This window comes from Chenopodium quinoa, unplaced genomic scaffold, assembly GCF_001683475.1.
Source record: "Chenopodium quinoa cultivar QQ74 unplaced genomic scaffold, ASM168347v1, whole genome shotgun sequence".
In the NCBI taxonomy this organism is placed as follows: Eukaryota; Viridiplantae; Streptophyta; class Magnoliopsida; order Caryophyllales; family Amaranthaceae; genus Chenopodium; species Chenopodium quinoa.
Window position 1 is genome coordinate 7,872,330 of NW_018742390.1, and position 21,612 is coordinate 7,893,941.

At 34.9% G+C, this 21,612-nt stretch overlaps 2 protein-coding genes across 3 annotated transcripts; one reads left to right on the forward strand and one right to left on the reverse strand.

Moving 5' to 3' along the window:
• The first annotated feature begins 364 nt into the window (after nucleotides 1–364).
• LOC110700673 (protoheme IX farnesyltransferase, mitochondrial-like) lies at nucleotides 365–10,790 on the forward strand. Its single transcript, XM_021878255.1, has 7 exons — nucleotides 365–846; nucleotides 2,026–2,155; nucleotides 5,979–6,116; nucleotides 6,237–6,370; nucleotides 9,125–9,250; nucleotides 9,880–9,983; nucleotides 10,120–10,790. Exons 1-7 carry the CDS (start codon nucleotides 515–517, stop codon nucleotides 10,494–10,496), a joined length of 1,341 nt encoding a protein of 446 aa, XP_021733947.1. The 5' UTR covers nucleotides 365–514; the 3' UTR covers nucleotides 10,497–10,790.
• A 521-nt stretch (nucleotides 10,791–11,311) lies between these two features.
• LOC110700682 (protein PLASTID MOVEMENT IMPAIRED 1-RELATED 1-like) lies at nucleotides 11,312–17,802 on the reverse strand. Of its 2 annotated transcripts, none has more exons than XM_021878275.1 (3): nucleotides 17,539–17,802; nucleotides 12,947–15,427; nucleotides 11,312–12,838 (listed from the first exon to the last, which is right to left on the reverse strand). In XM_021878275.1, exons 2-3 carry the CDS (start codon nucleotides 15,421–15,423, stop codon nucleotides 11,683–11,685), a joined length of 3,633 nt encoding a protein of 1,210 aa, XP_021733967.1. In that variant the 5' UTR covers nucleotides 15,424–15,427; nucleotides 17,539–17,802; the 3' UTR covers nucleotides 11,312–11,682. The 2 variants fall into 2 exon arrangements, with proteins under 2 accessions (XP_021733967.1, XP_021733959.1); XM_021878267.1 differs by having other exon boundaries at nucleotides 12,947–15,430; nucleotides 17,539–17,801.
• Between the last annotated feature and the right edge of the window lie 3,810 nt (nucleotides 17,803–21,612).

Below are 21,612 nucleotides of genomic sequence, written 5' to 3' on the forward strand. Positions count from 1 at the left end.
TGTTGAGAGTGATTGTGAGCGTTTGGTGAAGCTAGTAAATGGGGTAGGGAAGGATGGTTCTTTTCTAGGATTATTAGCTAAAGAGATCAAGTGTGTTGCTGAGTTTTTTGATAGTATTGTTTTTGCTCATGTTTTTAGGGAAGCTAATAGTGTAGCCCATGCTATGGCTCACCTTTCCCCTTTAGAGTACTCTACTCGTGTATGGGTTTGGTGTTGTCCAAGCATGGTTGATGATGTAGTTGCGTTGGAGTTTATTGTGAGTTACAATAATAATCAGTCGATTTGGTCGGCTTTCTCAAAAAAAAAAAAAAAAAATTGGCAGGCCTTGTCACACAAATTTTTTTTTTTTTGACACAATTGTCACACAACGTGGAAAGCCCAAAAGGCAATTAAAAGAAAAAAAAGGTTAAATTGTACGACTATACCCTTCTCCAGTTCTCCTTGTTCTTTGTAACTTGGCCATTTTCAGCCTGCGGAGAACAACCTCTGTAGTCCCCATTCTCGGAGCTCCACCATGTGGAGAACCTCCCTTTCTCTCTCTTCTAAGAGACTACTTTCTCTCTCATCAAATCTAAACCCTAATCTCAACCCTAATCCTATTTCTTCTCTGCAAAAACGTTCTCCATCGTTTGATTCTAGTTATGGCGGATTGAGCTCTTTCTCTCAGCTCTACTCTTCCACAATCCCTAATGAATCCACTAAAATCGGATTAGGGATTAATCAATTAGGGATCGCTGCTACTGCTACTGCTTCTGTTGATGCTTCGTCTTCGCTTTCTCGCGATCTTGTTGGTGTTGTTTCTCATTATGGTCGCTGTTATTGGGAGCTTTCTAAAGCTAAATTAAGGTATACTTGAATTTTGCTTTATTTGATCCATTTTTAGCCTGATTTCGGATCGTAATTTTGTTTATTTGTTTGTTTATTTTATGTGAATTAGAATTGTTTGTTGATTTGGGGATAATGCAATTTGTGATGTTACTAGATCATCAATTTGCATTTGGGGCTGTTTTGTGTATGAATTGAATGTGGAAAGGTCAAATCTTGTGCTTCGATTAAGTATTTGCAATAGTATTGGATCATTATAGCTGTAGGATGCTAGTTGAGATCTTCAGTTTGCCGTTGAAGGGAGGTGTCGGCTATTCCGACGAGATTAAAAAGGTGTTGGATAAGAATTGGAAGGACCTGTATGGTTGTAGAATTGGAAGGTGTTCAACCAATGGAAGCTAGGACATGATTGTAATGTTGCATATCTTGCAATCATATGACAATTCGATTGAAGTTTGAACTTGCAGGTCTATAGTTCTATACGACTGAGGGTTAATGAAAGCTTCCTTCTGTGAAAAGTATTGAGGCTAAAAGTAATGAGATGTATTGATGCTTGACTGCTTATTTGGTGTTATAGGAGACAGGGGCATATAATATTGCCTTAGGTAAGGTTCAATGCTTATCCGAAAAAATAAAATAAAAAGTTTGCAGCACTTACTGATTAGCTAAAAGGTTGAAGATATTTTAGGTTGTTGAAGCAAATTTACATCTGGTATGGTTTAGAGGTAATTTGTCAACTTTGTTTAGTGTAATATACTAATATATGGAGAAGGATAAACATGCTTTGCTTGGTTTTCTTGTGTTTATATGTAGTGATGCCCAGATACATAGCTAGTTAAAACATAAGAAGGTGGTGATTAGAGGTTAACATCGCAAAATATGGTTAAGTCGTTAAGTTGAAGTCTATTGCTGTATGTCTTGTTTGAAAATCCGTATAGTATTAGTTATCTATAGTTAAGGATGTTGGCAACATTTTTGATCAATGTCTTGATTTAGATAATAGTTGGGAGAAGGGTATAGGATCTTCCGATTTAAAATTGATTCTGCTATTAATATCTAATGAATATCATATTTTCTGTTTGTTTTTCTTTTCTGCTTTATTAATGAAAGATGATTTTCTGACTCTTTTATTTATTTATTTATTTATTTATATATTTGTATATTAATTTGTATCATTCTGATTATGTGCATAAATCTCAGCATGCTGGTGGTTGCAACTTCTGGAACTGGATATGTTCTTGGCAGTGGCCAGGTCATTGATCTTGCTGGCCTTTGTTATACTTGTGCTGGGACAATGATGGTTGCAGCATCTGCTAACTCTTTAAATCAGGTTAGCTGTTAGATTTTCATTGTCACCTGATGCCATATCCCTAAACGTTTGGCTGCTAAATGATAAAACACAATTGTTTTTTTATTTCATATTATTACGTCATTGCTCCATTCTCAGTTTTATACTTTTACCCTCCCATCCTTGATGCCCTATTCAGTACCCAAACATTCCACTTAATCAATCTTTCCCACTAATTAAGGTTAGGCTGAACATAAACTTTTCCATACATACCATGTGAATAAAAAGTGTGCCAAGGTGCAAGACAACATGGTCTATTTTTTGGCCCAGGTATGACAATTTTTCTGTGGTGCACCAGAGGCATGCCTAGGCGCACATCTTTAATTTTATTTTTTTCCTGCACTGTTAAAAAATTAAAACTAAATTAAATGCACCTTACTACAGATATGCCTTGAAAAGTTAACCAATTTGTCAACCCACATAAAGTGATGTGCATATAATATATTGATATTTTTCATACCCACAAATATACAATGAAATTAGGGGTTTCTTAGTTAATTAAACTTGAATGGATTGCACACACAGGGAGGGTATGGATTCAAATATTCATATCTGTGTGGTTGTTTGGTTTAATCCTACAATGGACTGGAATATGCAACATTCAACCATGACATATGTAGTTTTTTCATAATAAATCCAAAAATTATAGAATCTGTATACACTTCGTTTAAGGTAAAAATAAATAAAAATTGAATGTCACTGCCATACATGCAAAATAACAAGGAAAAAAAAAGTTAAAAATAATTTAAAAAATTACCATAAAAAATAATAAATTTTACACCCCAACTTCAACTAATATCAATACACCCACCTCCTCTAAATAAGAAAATTTCCATTGCGTCAATGAAATATTCTATCTTATCAACCCAACAATTTGGGAAAAAAAAGTCTGTCACATTGTCAAAGGAGAAGAAAGGTGGTCAGTGATGGTGGTTGGACCTAAGTTAGTAAGGAGCTGTTGCTCTTGCTGCTGTTGCTTTTCTCTCATCTCTAATATAAGTTAGGGCTTGTATCAGGGGTGGAATGGATTGTGAATCTTAGGGGGTGAGGTGGGTATGAGATTTTAGGGGAATAGGGTGGAGTTAGATCCCTATTACTATGAGGTTCCATATAATTTATAAGTTGGAATATATTCTAAGTCTATTGCAACCTATTACAAAGTTCTAACCAAACATAATCAAAATTTCATAACTTTTGTAGATAAATTTTTATAGCATATTGTTTTTATAAGTTTTTATAGCATATAATTCTAACAATCTAAAAGACGAATATGGCTTCCAACTTTCTAATTCCTGATATGTCTAAGTTAGAACCCCTCGATGAAAAAAATTATAAACGTTGGGCTGTTAGGATACGTTTTTATTTAGAACAAATTGATGTTGCTTATGTGCTTGATGAAATCGTTGAACCTGATTATAAGAATGCTTTATCTGATTCTTATCTCAATGGGATACGAAAATACTTCAAAGAGGAAGGCAGTTTCTCAATCAGAATGACAACAAGGGTTATATCACATTTCAGCACCCATATTAATACATACCTTCTCATAAGCATTCACCTGATCAATAATAGGTTTATCACCCTAAACTTTAAAACACAACCAATTACTAACAAAATAACTTTTAGTTCCATCATCACCAGTACCATACTTTTTCTCTTAAGTAACCTAAACATCCTTAGCATGATAAAAACATACATATATATATATATATATATATATATATATATATATATATATATATATATATATATATATATATCCGTTCTTTTTAGTTGCTACACTTTTATTTTTATGGTCTCTTAGATAGTTTTTTAAGAGGAGAGAGATAGAGGGAAAAGATTGTCAAAATTGGAAAGTGTTGCAACTAATTAGAAATTTCCAAAATAGAAAAATGTAGCAACTAAAAAGAAATGGAGGAAGTATATCCAATGGATTATACGTCATATAGTGCAACAACATGCCTTCACAGGTTCTATTATCCTTAGTAAACTTAACATCAGAATCAAATAAAGCATTCTTAACATTAGGTTCAACGATTTCATCAAGCAAATAAGCAACATCAATTTAACCAGATAAAAACGCATCCTAACAACCTAATGTTTATAATTCTTTCCATCAAGGGAATCTAACTAGACATATTAAGAATCAGAAATTTGGAAGTCATATTTGTCCTTTAGATGGTTAGACTTATATGGTATAAAAATAGTTAAAACTTAGCTCAATGGGATGTGAACCAAATGACACTAGCCGCGTCGTAGATTCTAAAAGACGATTTCCGCTACTTCCCTGTGGAATAGATGCAAATTGGTCGCCTTGCAGGATAAGCACGGTGCAGGAGTTTGTGTGCACTTACAAACCCGACTAGAACTCAAAATATTTTCCCAGAGAGCAATGTTTAAAAGTTTAGAGAGAAGAGAGTTTCTTTGATTGTGTATTATGGCTAGTGAAAGCACGTCTATATATAGGGAAGAAGCAGGCGGCGTTAACCCCATTAAAGTGTCTAGGTTCGTTCAACCAAGCGACTAGATACATTACACCAAAACGGTAAGAAATAAATTTGTCAATGAATTAACCGAAATCAAGGGCTAATTAAACTCTAACAATCAAAATATAATTGAGAAAATTCTGTTACCAAAGCAATAAAAAAAGATAAAAATTTCTCCAAAAAGATAGAGAGCCCACAGCCCACCCATACCCGCGCATCGTATTCCCCTAGACAGCAAGTCCATGAGTCCCGAGGCCCAGTGCTTTAAAAAGCGCTCTGAGGCGCAAGGCGAAATGGGATTAGCGCTTAACTTGGTCTGGCGAGGCGCATTTGGTTAGGCACACCAAAAACGCACAAGGCGCATCCGAGGTGCACCTGAAGCAAATTTCTGCTAATTTTTCAACTGCTTGTACAGTGCGCCTCACTTCAAAGAGGCACACTAAGGCCCTAGGCGCACCTAGGTGCTGCATAATCCTTCTCGGCTCTTGAGTTTTTATACATGGTTGAGGCCTGAGCCCAATCCGGCTCGGCAGGCGCGCATGTGTGGTATAGTCAACAACCCACTTCCCACTTAATCAACTAGTAGGACTAAGGTACCACAATATTTAAACAAGAGAGCACTCTTTTTCTTTCAATGTGGGACATTTACTTTACCTTTATACCACTCTTTTCTTTTCTTTTTTTCATCAATAATTTCCAACAAAGGTTTGGTTAGCAGTGTTGAAGAATTGATGTGCTTAATATTGTTTTGCATTTGGGGAATCTGGTTCATATGGTTAATTTCTCTGATCGAGGTTTTCAACTTTCCATTGTCACGAGGTTTTCTTTTAATGTACATATTTCGACTAGTTTTTTATCTTCCTATCAATCAGTTTTCTCCCAAATTTCCGTTAAATTTTGTGTCAGACTATGGAGTATTGGGATAGATGATCTATGATTAAATATATATAATTATTTTTCAATTGTATGCTATTAGAGGTTTTAGAGTACACTATTAAAAATTTAAAGCCATTGTTGGGAAAACTCGAGGTGTAACCTTCAATTCAAGGTGATAGGAACGTTTAGATTAAACAGCTGTTTTTGTAAACACCCCACCCCTTACTAAACCAGGAAATCTTGGTTGTCAATTGAAAAACCTTTACAAGACGACCTAACTGAAACGATGCAGCCATATTTTTGTACCATAATATGTGTGGTTCTTTCACTAAATTTAGATGCCCTTTTTATCCATTGCTGATACTGCATATAATCTCATTGCAACTTTTTATGATGATGATGATGTTTTCTTGTCGATGTTGCTATTTACTTCAATCTTTTAGGTTTTTGAAATTAAGAATGATGCTAAAATGAAGAGAACGATGCAAAGACCATTACCTTCTGGGCGTCTGACCGCATCACATGCACTTGCTTGGGCATCTACAGTTGGGATAGCAGGCACTAGTTTATTAGCGTGCAAGGTAGCAAAATGATGTTCCATACTTCCATTACGTTTATGTTGTTCTGCTTTCTTTTTCTTGCTTACTGCTTTATGAGACCAAGTGACTAACATTGCTGATCCTGCAACAAGGTTTTTGCAGGCTAATGCCTTGGCAGCTGGACTAGCAGCCTCAAATCTCCTCCTGTATGCATTCATTTACACTCCAATGAAGCAATTACACCCAATAAACACATGGGTTGGAGCAGTAGTTGGTGCTATTCCACCGCTTCTTGGGTAGGTTTTCTATAACGCTCAATTGCACTGTTTGTGTTGTAGATTGTCTAGTTAGCTCAGCTCATGCTTTCCTTTGTTTATCTTAGGGTTTTCTTTTATTGATTTTTGGCTTAGTGCTTGAAATCTTTCACACTCTAGATATCAAGTAATTCTGGTTCATTTTCTGGGTTCAAGTCCAATTTCTTGTGGACCCTCTTTCTTTATGAAGTTCTTACAGGTGGGTAACATTGAAGTTTCTCTGATGCTTGCAAATAAATGATAGAAGAGATAGAAGCTCTATTTTGATGTATCATGAGTTTGTTAACACTATATATTAGTTTGAAAGAGACTTATTCTCGGTTTTCTCGATAATTAGTGCGTGATGGTTTTGAATGTCAGTGATAAACAAAGTAAACAACACAGTTTAGATCATTATATCCTACTGCAGACTGAATCAGGAAGTGTGACCATACAGTTTACAAGCACAATGGTTTGTTCTAAAATCTTACTTTCTTTGTGTTTAAATAAGTGTTACACTTTGACCGACACATAGTTTTAGGCAATTTAATTGACTTAAATAAAATAAGAGTTGAGTGAAGTAGTTGGAGTATTATAAAATTGTAAAAGAAAGGTAGTGGGGTTAATAATTTATTGAAAAGTAATGAATGTCAGGAAAGAAATAATAAAAAAATAGTAGTGTGTTTAGGTTGGAACCATGAGAGGAGAGAGATATATTATAAAACGTAGCTTTTTGCCAAAAAAGAAGTGTTAAACATTAAAACACGGCCGCATTTGGTAAGTGTAACACTTATTAAAACACGGAGAGAGTACAAAGGATCTTTTGAAGTGTTGAAAATAAGCCAAAAAAAAAAAAAAAAAAAGGTTTGGGTGAGGAAAAATTAATTTGTCTTTTTATGTGTTTATTACTTGAGGAGTTGAGGTGTCACCGTGTCACATGATTTCTTTTTTCTGGCAGCTTCTCGCCTTCTCCTTCTCCTATATTCTTATAATTACTATTATTGTATTTCCTTGCAACTTTTTTATTTACTGGAAAAGATTAATTATTTATTTTCATATTTTCTTAGCAAAATAATTTCTAAAAATTTTACAAATGTAATTTATTATACATTAGCTGCCAAGCCCCTGTAACTGTGTACAAATCTCGGACTGAATTTCGAGATTGACATATCGAACACTCAGATCTGTCTCTGTATCTGTACCCGATCCACCTCCCCGAGTCCATGTAACTGAGGTTATGAGAGTTGTTAGGATCACAAAAGGGAGGGGGGGGGGGGGTTGAATTGATGCAAGGAATTCTTAGCTAATTTTTTCGAAATTAGTTAAGCATGTTCAAGAGAATATTTTCATCATGACGATTTGACTATGTCCAAGGCCCAATAGGAAGTGAGAAATTGCAACCAACTCAAACTTTTCATCATATAGGCCAAATGACTCTGTTACAAGACTTGCAACTATTTAAAAACTCGGGTCAAAACTGACCCCTTCATGAACTTGAGTTCCAAAGCAATTGAGCACCCCTTAAATTTGATTGTGGAAATAAGATGATAAAATATTAGTGGTCCATACTATATAAAAGAAGTGTGTCACTTAAAGAGGGTAACTTATTTCTAGCTAGCCTTTGAATGGGTTTTTCTCATGAAAATTTGTTCTTTGCTGGCTTTCTTATTTCCCCAACCACAACTCTTTACTGGTAACTACAAATGAGAAAAAAAAATACCATTTGCAGTAGTCTTGTAAGCTAATCAATGATGTGATCCTGTAAAAAAGGATGCCACATTTTAACATGTAGAATGGGAAAAAACTGCAAATATAATAGTTTTGGTGAGAAAAAACATACCATTTGTAGTAGCCTTATAATCTAATTGATCCTCCAAAAAGAGATGTCACATTTTAACATGCGTGTAGAATGTGTCAAGCAAGCTGAAGGAATGGGTACTTCTACTAGGGGGGCAGGCCCGAACTGGCCCCTGTAGAAGATCCGTCATTGATCTGCATGTCTAAGATCTCCAAACTCGTGATTCATGAAGCCTAATATCTGAACAGCTGGTAAAATTAATACAAATAATCAACTATAGATTATAAACCACTATTAATATTACTTGATGGTTTTTATTATTCCAATGGAGGGACTCTTAACCTTCTATCATTGCATTGTGATTTTGTTATTAATATGTGGGATCGACAGTTATGATTGCAAGGTATCGACTGTTAAGTTGCAAGGTATGGTGGGTCTGCCTAGCCATTGTTCTGGAGCACTTGCAAGTTTCCTGTGAATATTAGACATAATGAACTGAAAGGTTGACTTATGAAATTAGTAATTGGACATGTTAATTTCTGGTGCAAGTGTAGCCAATTGACTTGCACCAACTTGTCATGCAGTTTACTCTATCCCCCCCTCCCCCCCGGCGGCGCGCTGTAGCTATTAATCTGTATTTAAACTTGTTAGAAGTCCCAGGGATCAATAATTGATTAAGTTTTTATTTATTCAATGGTCTTCCACTCTGAATTAGCGTTTTATATTGAAGTTGCACTTGGTTATATTTACGAAGATTCCAGTGCTAATTAATTTGGATAAGACACCGCTGTTATTAGTTTTTGAGATCATACTCTTGAAAAACTAGTGAAGATAGCAGTAATCTCGAGTCGTATTGTTATGACAGATAACATTTCTATACTATCATTATACACGTAGAAGTTTGCTTGCATATTGGAAATGCTTTGTTATTAAGCTGACATCAATTATTGGTGCTGCAGGTGGGCTGCTGCTGCTGGTGAAATTTCTCTTAATGGGATGATTCTCCCTGCTGCTCTGTATTTTTGGCAAATTCCCCATTTTATGGCCCTTGCATACTTGTGCCGTGATGATTATGCTGCTGGAGGGTATGCAACTTTTGAAATCTTTGGACTTTAGTACTTTAAGCAGTTTCTGATATGTTTCATGTGAAGCTGTGTAAGTATCGGGATAACAGACATCACAGTGGTGAGAAGAGGATAGTAGATTGTACTTGTTGCATAGAGTTTAACTAGATGTCTATCATACAGTTCAACTCTTTAGGACCTAAGAGATAAAAAACACCAACAAGAGAAACTGCTACTGAGAGTATGAGATATCATGTAGTAGTATACTTGGACTTTGATCAAATTTTGACCTTGATATAAGCCTTCTACTTTCATAGATAGCTTTGCATCTCAAAAATTGCCTTTCATGTTATTGTTACAAATCCTGATCAAATGAAATGATTATGTATTTACTTGCTAGTATTGGCATTTATAAACAGATATACACAAGTTACAGTTTTGGAGCTGTATGTTGTAATATCATATTGTCAATTGGAACGTCAGTGATAGTAGGCTGCATGTTAAGTGAGATGTGGCACTAACACGTATGACAAATTCATGATAATGGTTCATGCCAAGAGATATTATATTACCAGACTAATATATTCTCAAAATGCTATTAGCTATGTTGTGGTATCATATTCTTAAGAGTTCATCTTTTTTACATACAGGTATAAGATGATTTCTCTTGCTGATGTCTCTGGTCGAAAAACTGCCTTGGTTGCGCTGAGGAACTGTCTATATCTGGTTCCTGTAGGTTACTTGGCATATCAATGTGAGTGACTCCACATGATTCATATACTAATTAGCAAAAATTACTTGGACAAAAAGACTACTAGAGACTAGTATTATTTTCATTCTGCTCCTTTGGATTCGTTCTGATGTTTCATATGTCATCTTTGTTGTTATAGGGGGATTAACCTCTGGATGGTTTTGTCTTGAGTCATCATTGTTTACTCTAGCGATTGGTGGCACAGCAATGTCTTTTTATTTGAACAGAACCACAAAGAATGCTAGGAGAATGTTCCTTGCTAGCCTTCTTTATCTTCCAGTATTTATGTCAGGGCTTATGTTTCACCGTCTATATAATAATTGGCAGAGCTCTTTGGTGGATGATTCAGCTACAGAAACTCTTCCATCATCAAGGTTTATGTCAGAGAGTGAGTCTGTTGACAATGAAAAGCAACTTAAAAATATGGCTTCTGGTAAACAAGTCCGGCCACCTGTTGCTTATGCCTCTGTCGCACCATTCCCTTTTTTGCCTGCTCCATCTTACTCACATTACTAGAAACTGAAGTTTTTATTGCATAATACAGAATACGTCTTTTTTCCTTGTATATGTAGATCATTCTTGTTTCCTTTTCTGTTTTCTTACAATGGATTCAGTTGAGCTGAATCTGCAATGGCTTTTTTTATGACTTGGCGAGTGCCAGGTGAAGTTTTGTCCATTTTGTTTTCTTTGATGTAGCTCTCTGTTGGCCTTTAATTTTTATTCTCAAATAAATGAGATTGTATTTTGATTGGTCACTTTTCATCATTTTGAAGAAGGCAGTAAGAAACTACAGTGAACTCTGTTAAGATATGCTAGTTTTCTACTCATTTACTGAAACAATTTGAACTTACCAGCACTTTTTCATTGTCTTCCTAAAAGTTTGATATTCAACTCTCCCCTTACCTTACCTTAAGATGGGGGGCAAAACCTTAACGATGTAGCTATCCCGAGATGGTAATTTCAAGTTTTAACCATTTGGTTACCTGGGTAGGCAGAACCGCATAAGTCCTAGAATTCAACCTTTAAAGAGATTATAATTATAGTTAGGGGAGCTTATGAGACAGGATAAGACAACTTATAAGCTACTCAAGCTTAACTTGGTCAACACTCAGTTCTCTGAGCTCAATTTCAACAACAATCAATTCTCTACAATTTGCGAGCTACTAAGTCAGAACTCTGGGTTGATTTACAACAATTCAACCCAAAAGCAACTGTTGTCGTAGACTTTCCTATTTCCATGGTACAGTGGTATTGAAGCACGGGTACAAGTGACAAGTTAAAACAATATATGCAGCTGATAAGGATTTATTATATTTCAGGGCATAAAACAATATATGCAGCTGATAAGGATTTATTATATTTCAGGAGATAAATCAAAATGGATAAAAATCCAATGGCCCAAATCTACCAAAAAGGCTGCTGTTCCCATACACACAATACATTTGCCATCATCACATTTCATCGGAAAAACAATTTCCCACACCACTTTTCTATATCTATGGCTTTACATCATAACCAATGTACACTAATTCACATTGTTTTGCATTTGTTTAACTTAACCCAGGGGTATAAGAATTTCCCGCACAACAGATAATATCATAGAATTGCACAACCTCTCCAACAATAGGCAGAAACAGGCAAAAAATGAAATGCCTCATGTGGAATATCAAGTCCAGAAGTCACACTAAATTCCACATTCCATTTATCGAAGCTTGATGGTTTCATTTGGAAGTATAACATTTGGGTTTCGGATATGCGGATTAAGTGCAGCTAATTGTTTCCATTTGGCTCCACTGCCATGAAACTTAGCAGAAATACTCCATAAGGTATCACCTGGCTGAGATGCAACTGTGGCTGGCAATGAAGATTTGGCAGCAATCTTTGGCTTCGTAAATGAAGTTTTCCCCTTCCCCATGCCATTTGCAAGCAACCAACGTGATCCTGATTGCTGTTGCGCACTACTGCCCCACAGCTTTTTCTTACCAAGCTCAGTTTTTAAACCTGAAACATGCACCTCACTGATTTTGTACTGAGGAATAAAGTCCTGTTCTGGGGTTTTCTCTTCAGGCTCCTGCTTCTTCTCTTCCTTGGTAACTGACTCAAGATCATCTTCATCACTGCTGTCTTTTGGTGCAGAAACTGTGCTGTATATCTTTGGCTTCGGAGGAACAAAAACCCTTTCCACTTGAATCAGAGCAAGCATTGGTGTGCCAACTGGCTCATAGTCTCTTAAGGGATCACGAAGTTGGACCATCAAGGCAACAGTGAAATTGTTACCTAATAAGCCACACCTCCTTCCAGAACCTTTACCCTGCTTTTTATCTCCCTTCCTCCCAAACATGTTTAAATCTGTGTTTTTGGCATGGTGGGCAGCTAAAAGCTTTGAAGTCCTCTCACTTAGTCGCTCATCTTCGTCAATTTCACCAGAATCCAGCTTCATCCATTCATCCAATGTTAAAGATAAACTCATTAGCCCATCATCGCTATCAACCCCACTGTTCTCAAGGGCTAATAGCTTCAATCCTGCAGCTCCCTCCAAACCCATCGACGCAATGGAAGTTATACCTTTCCTTTCAACAGCTGAGACTTCCCCGATAGACTGAGCATTGATGTTTGAAGGTGCCTCCTCATCTGACATGCCAGACTGTATTCTCAAACCCTCAATTGATAGTGCTTCAATCTTATCCACTGCCAATGGTGCTAAATCTTCTAAAGATACAAATTCTGACTGTCCCTCATCAAAATACAAGCTTGCACTAGTTTTTTTAGATTTCCGGCAAGAAGAAGGTTGTTTAACTTGTTTATTTCCATCAGATATATGAAGGCCATCTCTTCGCTCATCTTGAAGCATATATTGGCTGTGTACGAGGGAGGCAGAGAAACAAGATAGTCAATAAAACAAACCTAAATTGCAGATGAACAGATAGAGTCAAATAAAAAATATTTTAAAAAATAAAGACTCAAACCTTTCAGACGCTTCCACACGAGGTACAGCTTCCCAAGCTATTTGTTGCATTGTTCTTCCAGTGATATCTTCCAAAGGCATTAACTTACTGGCTTGCACAGATAACTTTTCAAGTCCTATTGAAGCCAAATTCTGTAATATATCTATTACCCCAGACCCCAACTCAGCAGGAACCACAACAGGACTAGATACCTGCATGATTAGGCTGCCACCACTCTTGGCATTCGTAAAGTGGTTAGGGTTCATGGATCGCAAAAATCCTCCGGTCTTGGTTTGAACAAATGGACCTAAGCCTTCTCCAAGGGAAGGTAACTGTAAAGATTCTATAGGAGGGAGATCAATAGGACTGCCAAAGCCACCTCTATTGTCTGGTGGAGAGCTCTGGAAAGCCATCTCGTCCAAGCCCCATTCTTGCATAAGTTCTTGTGTTTCCAAATCTTCCATAACTTTGGCCCTAATCTTGGGATATTCATGCTGATCTACTGTTAAGAAATCAGAATCCTCAGAATACTCCTCCCACCCAGAAATAGTGGGAGCATAATAGTCATAATCTTCCATTTCCTCTTCATCAATATCAAAACCAAATAACGAACAACCACTAGCCTCTGCTTCCTTTTCGAATTCTCTCAAGAGACGCTCTCTTGGAGACTCAGGCTCCGTTTCATAATCAAGGGCAAAGGAAGAATCTTCCACTCCGAGCATGCTTAGAAATTCATCAGCAACAGTGTCTGCAAGGTCATCCAAGCTAACTGAAGGCATTACCATGTTTGGCTCATCCTCATTCTGGTTTTCTTGATCGCTCGATTCACTTTTGGCCTCTGAGGTGTCTAATCCTTCTTTCTCAAGGTCAGCAACATTGCTCAAAACTGACTCCAGATCTTCTAGAAGTGATTCTTTGGTGCACATACTCTTTTCTGCGAAGTTGGAATCATTTGTTACATATTCATCTCTTTTGAAGTCAGCTTCCATTTGACAAGATACTCCAGCATTGTTGTAGACTACAGAAAGATCAGAGCTCATTACATCTTGATTATCAACAATTTTTGCCCCATCCTCCACATCTTGACTATCAACAACCTTTGCCCCATCCTCCACATCTTGATTATCAACAACCTTTGTCCCATCCTCAATCACGTCTTGATAATCAACAACCTTTGCCCCATCCTCCACCACGTCTTGATTATTAACAACCTTTGCCCCACCCTCCGCCACATCTTGATTATCAACAACCTTTGCCCCATCCTCCACCACATCTTGATTATCAACAACCTTTGCCCCATCCTCCATCACATCTTGATTATTAACAACCTTTTCCCCATCCTCCACTAATGTTGTCTTCTCCTCCAAATATTCCACCCCCTTCTCAACAAATGAAAACTCAGAATTCTCATCATTCAACATATTTTCCTGATTAGATTCTGATGGAGAGCAATGAGATGACTTTACAGGTTTGTCATCATCTGTAGGCACTTGAATTTCACGCTTATCTTCAACCAAGGAGTCTGAGTCCTCCTGATCAAACTTTTGATACAGCATGCTTACAGAGCTAGATAATTCAGACATTTTTGAAGATGGAACCTCATGGAGAACTTTTACATCATCCATAAAACGAGTTGTTGTAGATGACTTTAAATTTGAAGGAAGGCTTCCAGCACGCCTCATCGAGCTCTTCCCATCACCTTGATTAGATTTTACATGATTCCTGGCAGTTGACTTTGAGTCCAAAAGTTGAAGCATATTCTTGTTATTATGAGCAGTACCATCCCCTAGCACCAAATATCCAAAACTAACATGCATGACAGCACCTTTTGCCTCACCTGATAGCTTAAAGCTTGTTGTCCATGTCCCAGAACTCTTCTCATCCTCCAACTCCTCCAATGTAAGTGGAAGCAGCCTTGTGAGATCAACACGATGCTTTCCTAAATCAACCCTTGGATGCCCATAAACTGCCGCATAAATTAAAAAATGCTTCGCCTCATACTTGGCAGAATGGTGTGGACCACTCCTACTGCCATAAACTGAACAAGTATGAGTTAGTTTCTGCTCAATTCCAGCGGCTCCTTTGATAACCTTGATTGGGCTAGTGACTACTTCTCCATCCCTTCTCTTCCAATGAACACAAATGCTAATATCATTGAATTTAGAGGGCAACCCTTCAATTTTATGGACTTCAAGACTAAAGCAACAATTAAACCTTCGATTTCTGACATGGGAAAAAGCCTTCAAAGGTTTCCAATTCCAAATCGACTTCTTCTCCTTGGTTGAGGGGACATCACCGCCATGCTTTGATGTTGGATTGGACACCAATACATTATTCTTATCAACTGTTCTAGGCAGACTTCTAGCTGCAGAAGAGGAGCTTTTTGACGGATTCCTGTCCAAATAGAGTGCCTTGCTAATACTTTCGATTTCATTTAACAACTTCCCCTTACTGGAATCGTCAGTTCTTTTATATCTAGCAGCATCTCGTGACGCCATGATCCTACTGGACAACAAGTCAACAACAGACATTGTAAAAAAATAATCAAGTCAGATTCAAGTCTAACACAGCTAATAGTTCAGATGCTAAGATGTTCCTGGCATGACAAAAAAACAATATAGTTCAGAATACCGATGGAAATAGTTGTGTTAACTAGCTTTCTTTGTTCCACAATACTCGTCACTTCATACTTTAGAATACCAGTAAAATAAATTTATTCAATTTAAACAACCTTGCGTAACCAATATAATTATACTTGTCAATTTAGAACACCATGCCTTATAGCCAACAAAAATTTTAATCAGTCCTTGGTACTCACAATAAGCTTATTCTTTGTTTTTCCAATCTCTTCTACTCATTTATTTAGCACATTTAAAGTTAATGATAGATCAGCCGTCACAGATGATGCTTGTGTTAGAATGGCCACTAAGAAGAATATGATTTTAATAATAATAAAAATTCCCCAGAAAAACAGAATCAAAATCTTGAACTTTGGATGTGCAAAAATGTCATTTTCTTCAGAAAAAAAAAAAAAAAAAAAAAAAATCTTGAGAATAGGCAACCCTAGATTTATGGTATTTATTTACAATAGCCTTATATGTAACACAACTTTAAATTCGCCCACGTAATATGGTTCGGCATTGATGTGATTCTCTTTATAAATGCACCATGTTCACAGTTTCTTTAATCTCTCTGTTAAGGCATTCACAAATTTATAATTCTAATACAATTGAGGTAACATTAGGAGATATCTTGGCCATTCAAGGTTCTATTGGGAAAAAACTTATGTTCAATGTTAGCTTGTATAAATTCCCTCTATTCTTTGAAAATGATAAGGAATAGAATAATAAGCATCCCAAAGACGTACTCCCTCGGTCCTTTAATGTTTGCCCCATTCTCCATTTTAGTTAACCCCTTAAAGTTTTCCTAATACTACTTTGGTTGTAGGGGACCAAAACTTTACTCTCACGCCCAGTAAGGCCACTACATTCGGTCACACCAATTTTCTTTCTCATCATTTCATCCGAGCTAACAATTAAATAAGTAGGCATTGCTCCAATGGAAAAAACAAAAAGGGAAGAAAGGATTAGAATAATACAAATATGTCCTATCCTGAACAACACCACCAAAGATCTTGCATGAAAGTGGAGAACTAAAAAGCACAAGTCTAGAACTAATAATATTACTAGCTTAATTTCTAATTACTACTTCAGCATAAATGCACCAGCTCAAATGTCTTGCAAAATTTTTTACCTTTATTTGCTAATGGGCAACCGGTTACTTGCCTCTAAGTACTAATTTGATCAAAAGCATTTTCGCAATTATAAATGTTAAGCGGAGCTCTTCTACTCCCCCATGCCTATAACGAGGGCCTATCTTATAACACAGGGTTACTCATATGGTAACACTAATAATAACTAAAAATCTATGAACCCTCCTTCATTAAGGCTTGTATCACATAATTGTCAACACTAAAGCTTCCAAAATAAAAGCGACAACTAATTACTTCGACATAGACCTACTTGTTCAATCAACCAACATCATATCATATCACAATCATAAACACTCAGCTACCTAATAAGCTTTAGCTTTCACATTTACTTTGAAACCAACAAAACAAATTAAAACCCCTTTCTCCTCAACCAATTTAATCCTTTCAAAATTATTGCATTTAAATTTAATAATTATGTCAACCAAAATAAGTGCTACGAAAATATTGCATTCTTCATTGTCAAATAATTTCTTTGTTTCTAGCTCCCTCTAAATCAAACTTTACTGATAAACAGGTCACCTAACAAACAATCAATGGTGGACCCAGATTTTATTTATTTATTTTTTCTTATTTAGCCCTAAAATAATCGTTGCTTTGACAATATAATTCAAAAAACCATTTTTCCTATATTCATTCATATCTTGAATTAGCAACTAAAACTTTCCAATCACCAAATTCAAACCCAATTTTTAAAATCCCAAATGAGCAAATAATCTCTAGTTTCAATCCAAAAAATTTCACAAACAATTAATCAACCTAAACATCAATGAATAAAAAATCAACAAGAAACAATTAAAAAAAATTTTTTTTTTTTTTTTTGGAGATGGAATATTGAAATTACCTGAAGTTGAATGACGATGTTGCGAAGTTAAGAATAAGGCTCCTCCACCATTATTAGATCTTGAGGAAGAAGAAAGAAGGAATTTTGGGTTAAGTTAGAGTTTGGGGGTTTTCAGACAAAGAAGAAGAATAAGCTAATTGTATTGAAAATGCGTTGAGAAAATGACAAGGAGAGAGAAAATGGAGGGGCTTCTCTTTCAAAATTGAAATTGTTTTACGCTGACTCGTCTTTTACATATAAGCTGTCTGTTGAGTTGGTTTTAGGCTTTGTTCACTTCTCTTAAAATAAGATGCTTTCTTAAATTTTTAATTACTTCTTCTGTTCCTGAATACTACTGATAATGACAATACTTATAACTTTAGATGCTACTCCGTATAAATTGATCCAAACCAATTTAAACCGGTCAGATTTGATCTGATCTGATCCAATCTGAAAGTAATTTGATCCTGATTTCGACTTATATTTGCCATATAATTTATTACAACTCAATCTTAAAATATACTTGACACAATCTAATGGATCCGATTCGATCATCTTAATTGACACGTGTAATTGTACGTGTACGTATATGAATACTAACAAGAGTTACACGACAATACTATCATTTTATCGTGTGTCTCTCCAAATAAGTCCGCTTGCATAATTTCTTTTTATGACGCTTACTACACTTAGCTTGCACTAATTCTTTGTTGTTTCTTTCTTTCACAAACCATCAAAATTACCCCATTAACTCCACCTACACATTACTTTCATTACTTTATTCTTTTTATTCTTTTATGTTTGTTCTATTTGAAATAATTCATTAGAGATAAAGTTTCTTCATACTTTTACATTAATATAGGCACGAAAAAACAATTATTTTATGTGGATTTTGTTAGAATTCATGTCAATTTGTAACTCCAAATTATATCTATTTATTAATTTTTCATATTTTATTGCTAAGATATGTGCATTTAAAATTGTGAAAAGTTAAATGAAATAAACATAAAGGAACAAATGAATATGATAGATGTGTCACATAAATGCGAGTAATATATTTCCATAACACTATTGCTAATTTATACTTTAAATACAATTATGAATTATCTTACTAACGAGCGTCCCCGGGGAATAGAGAACAATTTAATAACTACAAAAATAGTATTAATTTGGGAATAATGCATGTCAAAAATCATGTGTATGTAATTAAATTTATTTCAATTTAATATTACTACTCTAATTCATCTAATCCCACGCTCCTAAAGCATTCATCAGCTTTTGCCAATTAGAATACTAATTAATGAAAAAAGTGAGCCTCGTTTAATAGCAAAGAGTTACAACGGGGATTAAATTGAAAACTTATGTGGCATGAAAATTTTGATTATTAGCTTGCTATTAAAGTTGCTCAATTACAAGAGTATGTATCGTGTAATTAAGACATTAAGTACATACTCCCTCCTTGTTTTTTTAAGTGTTACACTTCCCATTTTCGGCCGTGTTTTTTTTAAGTGTTACACTTCCTTTTTTGGCAAAAAAACTACATTAAAATATTATATCTCTCTCCTCTCATGGTCCCCACCTAAACCCACTACTACTTTTTCTATTTTATCTTTCCTCTCACATTCATTACTTTTCAATAAATTATTATCCCCACTATATTTATTTTACAATTTTTTAATATTCCAACTACCCCACCTACCTCTTATTTTTTTTAAATCAATTAAATTGCATAAAACTATGTGCCGGTCAAACTGTAATACTTAAAAAAAACACGAAGGGAGTATACAATAATTAAGACAATACTCCCTCCGTCCTTTAATACAAAGCCTCATTTCCTTTTTGGGTAAACCAAAATATAATATCTCTTTTTATTTAAAGGTTGTATTTTTTGACATTACTACCATTTTTTTATGAGTTGTCAAATTTTTTCCTTTACTTTTTTGTACTTTTAACATCAATTCCTAACACTTTCTCTCTCTATCTCTTTAATTATTTTCAACTACTTTTTCTTTCTCTCTATCTCTCTCTAACCAAACATGCACATGTGTGCCTTTAATATTAGTTTTACAAAGTTACAACTTTTTTAATTCTCGTGCAAAAACCAATATACTTCCTCCGTTCTTTATTACTTGACCCGCTTTGACTTTTACACTATTCACCACCCCTCCTTTGACCGTCTTTTGTGAATAATATGTAAGGAAAAATATATTCATGTATGATTTTTTGGATTCGTCTCAATAAGTACTATCATAATATATAACTTTTATAATTTTTACTTATGGAGAATTTAAGTTATTGATCGTCAAAGTTTTGCATTGGCAAGCGTGATAAAAGAAACAGGTCAAGTAAAAAAGAACAGAGGAAATATGCATTGTATGAAAAGACGGAGGGAGTAATAAATTACGGAGTATTAATTTATAAGTAGAGGTTTAAAAAATATATATATATTAATTTATAAGTAGAGGTTTCAAAAAAAAAAAAATAATAATAATTTATATGTAGATGTTTCGTGTGCATGAACGCATGAAGTATATCTTAATGTATAATGAACATTTTGGCATTTTGCAAGATAAATGTAATGAGCATAAAACAATTCAAAGAATAGAAGGTAAATGAATGAGAATAATGTGAATCTTGCTGTTATTTAATCAATATAGTTCTCCAGGGTATAATTTAATGCAGTCACGCAAAGCACCACGGGGGCAATTCAGTCAGTCTTCTATATTATGAACAATTCCATTCTGCATATATCTTGTTTTTAGAGAAGTTAAATTAAGAATTAGATTTGATAAAATTGACTGGTATCAACCTCTTTTTTTGTTTTACAATAATTTGACTAGGTAGTAGGTACATATGTCAACGCATAAGTTTGAGTGTTTGTCTATTGATATATGACAATATTAAAATATGAAGCATATATTTGTAAAACAAATTGTTGAAGTTGATACTTTGCAATATATATTATCATAATATCAAAATTTGAGTTTTTTCTTTCAAAAATAAAATAAAATTGAGTTTTATATATTATTAAAATATAAATATACTGTCAAAATTAATATACTTCTCCGTAATGAGAGTTCTCAAATAAAAAATTACTTTCTCGATCATTTTTTTTGGAAAATTTGCCAATTACTACCGCAAGTTAATACTACTTTATAAATTACTACTGCAAATTAAAAAAGTTGTGAATTACTACCGCAAAAAATTTTAACATGTTGCTATTACTACCAAACTCCCATTAAACCCAACTATAACGTCATTATATCACTTTAACCCATGGTTAAAGCCCTTAACCATGACGTCATTATATCCCTAAACCATTTTTTTTGTAGGGGGGGGGGCTGGTTAAAACCCTTAACCATGGTCAAACACGGGTTAAAGGGATATAATGACGTCATAGTTGGGTTTAATGGGGGTTTGGTAGTAATCGCAACATCTTAAAATTTTTTGCAGTAGTAATTCACAACTTTTTTAATTTGCGGTAGTAATTTACAAAGTGGTATTAACTTGCGGTAGTAATTGGCAAATTATCCTTTTTTTTTAATTCTAATTATTTTTTTAATAGTCTATTACGGAGTATATTCTACTTAGTCGTTATTTTTTTTTTTTTTTTTTTTGGAGGAATTCTGCTTAGTTGACTATAGGTACTTAATTTTAGGAAAAAAAACAAATTGAGCATTAATTACAAAGTATATATTTATTAGAGTTAAGTATAAGTTTGGGGACTAACCTTATACATTTTTCACCTTTTGGGACCTCTCATTTTTTTTTTCACCATTTGGAACCTCAATAGTACAATCCGGCCAAAAAGTGAGTCCCTTGGGTTAAATAAGTCAGTCTATCAAAGTAGGGCTTCAAGCTTACCCTTTTTCATTGATTGATCCTCAAATATATAGAGTACATAGTTTCCTAAAGCATAACAAAATAATATCTTCAAGATATATCTTAAGCCTATAAACTAGGAAACTAAGTATATGATAACAATCACAAAGATATGTAAGATTTCCTAATTATATTCCTAACACCCCCTCCCCTCAAGTTGGAGTAGGTGGAGTGAAGATGCCCAACTTGCCAAGCAGTAGATCAAATTGAGCT